The sequence below is a fragment of the Sander vitreus genome, chromosome 18 (genome assembly GCF_031162955.1).
Source record: "Sander vitreus isolate 19-12246 chromosome 18, sanVit1, whole genome shotgun sequence".
Classification (NCBI taxonomy): Eukaryota; Metazoa; Chordata; class Actinopteri; order Perciformes; family Percidae; genus Sander; species Sander vitreus.
The window spans coordinates 1155328-1157827 of NC_135872.1; the positions used below are offsets into that span (position 1 = coordinate 1155328).

Here is a 2500-nt window from a genome sequence, read left to right on the forward strand (position 1 = left end):
GTCTTGTCTGTCTGTGTGTGTGTGTGTGTCTGTCTGTGTGTGTGTGTGTCTTGTCTGTCTGTGTGTGTGTGTCTTGTCTGTGTGTGTGTGTGTCATGTCTCTGTGTGTGTGTGTCTTGTCTGTGTGTGTGTCTTGTCTGTGTCTTGTCTCTGTGTGTGTGTCATGTCTCTGTGTGTGTGTGTCTTGTCTGTGTGTGTGTGTGTGTGTCGTGTCTGTGTGTGTGTGTGTCTGTGTGTGTGTGTGTGTGTGTCTGTGTCTGTCTGTGTGTGTGTGTCTGTCTGTGTGTGTGTGTCTTGTCTGTGTGTGTGTGTCTGTGTGTGTGTGTGTGTGTGTGTGTGTCTGTGTGTCTTGTCTGTCTGTGTGTGTGTCTTGTCTGTCTGTGTGTGTGTCTTGTCTGTGTGTGGTCTGTCTGTGTGTGTGTCATGTCTCTGTGCGTGTGTGTCTTGTCTGTCTGTGTGTGTTTGTATGTGTCATTGTGTGTGCGTGTGTGTCTCTGTGTGTGTGTGTGTGTGTGTGTGTGTATCTGTGTGTGTGTGTGTGTGTCTCTGTGTGTGTGTGTGTGTGTCTGTGTGTGTGTGTATATATCTCTGTATGCTGTGTGTGTGTCTTGTCTGTCTGTGTGTGTTTGTATGTGTCATTGTGTGTGCGTGTGTGTCTCTGTGTGTGTGTGTGTGTGTGTGTGTGTATATCTCTCTCTGTGTGTGTGTGTGTGTGTGTGTGTTTTAGCTGGACTGTGGGATCCATCCTGGTCTGGAGGGAATGGATGCTCTGCCATACATCGACCTGATCGATCCAGCTGAGATCGACCTGCTGCTCATCAGCCAGTGAGTTCAGAAAGAACACAATGTGTGTGAGCGTTTCCGTGTTTGTTGTAGCCTAAGCTAAAAGGAAACTATGTCGGCCCGGGATAAACAAAGAGGTAAAATGATTGCTGCCAACATGATCAGAAATAAGTGCAGATGTTGGTCATGATGGTGGATATTCATACGTCCTTCTTGAGATAACAGAAAGGTCGGGGCTTCCAACCTTCCATCGTGGGTGGCGGCCGCCTGGTGGTGACGCCGCCTGTAGGTAACGGGCCGCCTGGTGGTAACGCCGCCTGGTGGGTGTAACGGCCGCCTGCGGGTGTGTAACGCCTGCGGGTGTGTGTACGCTTGGGTGGGGTGTGCGTAACGGCTCGCCTGCGGGTGTGTGTAACGGCTCGTCCTGGTGGGTGGGTGCAACGCCGCCGCGGGTGTAACGCCGCTGGTGGGGTGTAACGCCGCCTGGTGGGTGTGCGTGTAGCATTGTCGCGCTGGGGGTGTGTGTCGCCTGCGGGTGTGTGCGCTTTGGTGGTGTGTAACGCGCCGTCTGTGGGTGTGTGTACGTCTGGTGTGTAACGCCGTCTGGTGGGTGTAACGGCCGCCTGGTCGGGTGTAACGCCGCCTGGTGGGTGTGCGCCTGGTCGGGCCCAACGCCGTCTGTCGTCAACGCCGTCTGCGTGTGTAACGGCCGCCTGGTGGGTGTGACGGCCGTCTGTGTAACGGCCGCCTGCGGGTGTGTAACGGCCGCCTGCGGGTGTGTAACGGCCGTCTGGTGGGGTGTAACGGCCGTCTGGTGGGTGTGTAACGGCCGCCTGCGGTGTGTAACGGCCGTCTGGTGGGTGTGTAACGGCCGTCTGGTGGGTGTGTGTAACGGCCGTCTGGTGGGTGTGTAACGGCCGCCTGGTGGGTGTGTAACGGCCGTCTGGTGGGTGTGTAACGGCCGTCCTGTTAGTGTAACGCCGTCTGGTGGTGTGCACGGCCGCCTGGTGGTGTAACGGCCGTCTGGTGGGTGTGTGTGACGGCCGTCTGGTGGGTGTGTAACGGCCGTCTGGTGGGTGTGTGTAACGGCCGTCTGGTGGGTGTGTGTGACGGCCGTCTGGTGGGTGTGTAACGGCCGTCTGGTGGGTGTGTGTAACGGCCGCCTGCGGTGTGTGTACGTCTGCGGGTGTGTGTAACGGCCGTCTGGTGGGTGTGTGTAACGGCCGTCTGGTCGGTGTGTGTAACGGCCGTCTGGTGGGGTGTGTAACGGCCGTCTGGTGGGTGTGTGTAACGGCCTTTAAATGTATAAACGGTGAATTTGTGTGATTGCTCCCAGCTTCCACCTGGATCACTGTGGCGCTCTGCCCTGGTTCCTGCAGAAGACCAGCTTCAAAGGACGCACCTTCATGACGCACGCCACCAAGGCCATCTACCGATGGCTGCTGTCGGACTACGTCAAAGTCAGGTAGGGCTACGTAACGTAAAAGACAGGTAGGGCTACGTAACGTAAAAGTCAGGTAGGGCTACGTAACGTTAATGTCAGGTAGGGCTACGTAACGTAAAAGACAGGTAGGGCTACGTAACGTAAAAGACAGGTAGGGCTAAGACAGGTAGGGCTAAGACAGGTAGGGCTACGTAACGTAAAAGTCAGGTAGGGCTACGTAACGTAAAAGACAGGTAGGGCTAAGACAGGTAGGGCTACGTAACGTATAAGACAG

At 55.7% G+C, this 2500-nt stretch overlaps 2 protein-coding genes across 3 annotated transcripts in view; both read left to right on the forward strand.

Annotated features, from left to right (window-relative positions):
• Positions 1 to 2500, forward strand: part of LOC144533817 (arf-GAP with SH3 domain, ANK repeat and PH domain-containing protein 2-like) — a 79974-nt gene that overhangs the window by 45354 nt on the left and 32120 nt on the right. The window lies entirely within an intron of this gene.
• Positions 1 to 2500, forward strand: part of LOC144533777 (cleavage and polyadenylation specificity factor subunit 3-like) — a 23927-nt gene that overhangs the window by 1587 nt on the left and 19840 nt on the right. For both annotated transcript variants that reach the window (XM_078275332.1, XM_078275333.1), the window contains exons 3-4: positions 727 to 824; positions 2119 to 2247. In XM_078275332.1, coding sequence (XP_078131458.1) covers positions 727 to 824; positions 2119 to 2247 — 227 coding nt within the window. The remainder of the gene's footprint in view (positions 1 to 726; positions 825 to 2118; positions 2248 to 2500) is intronic.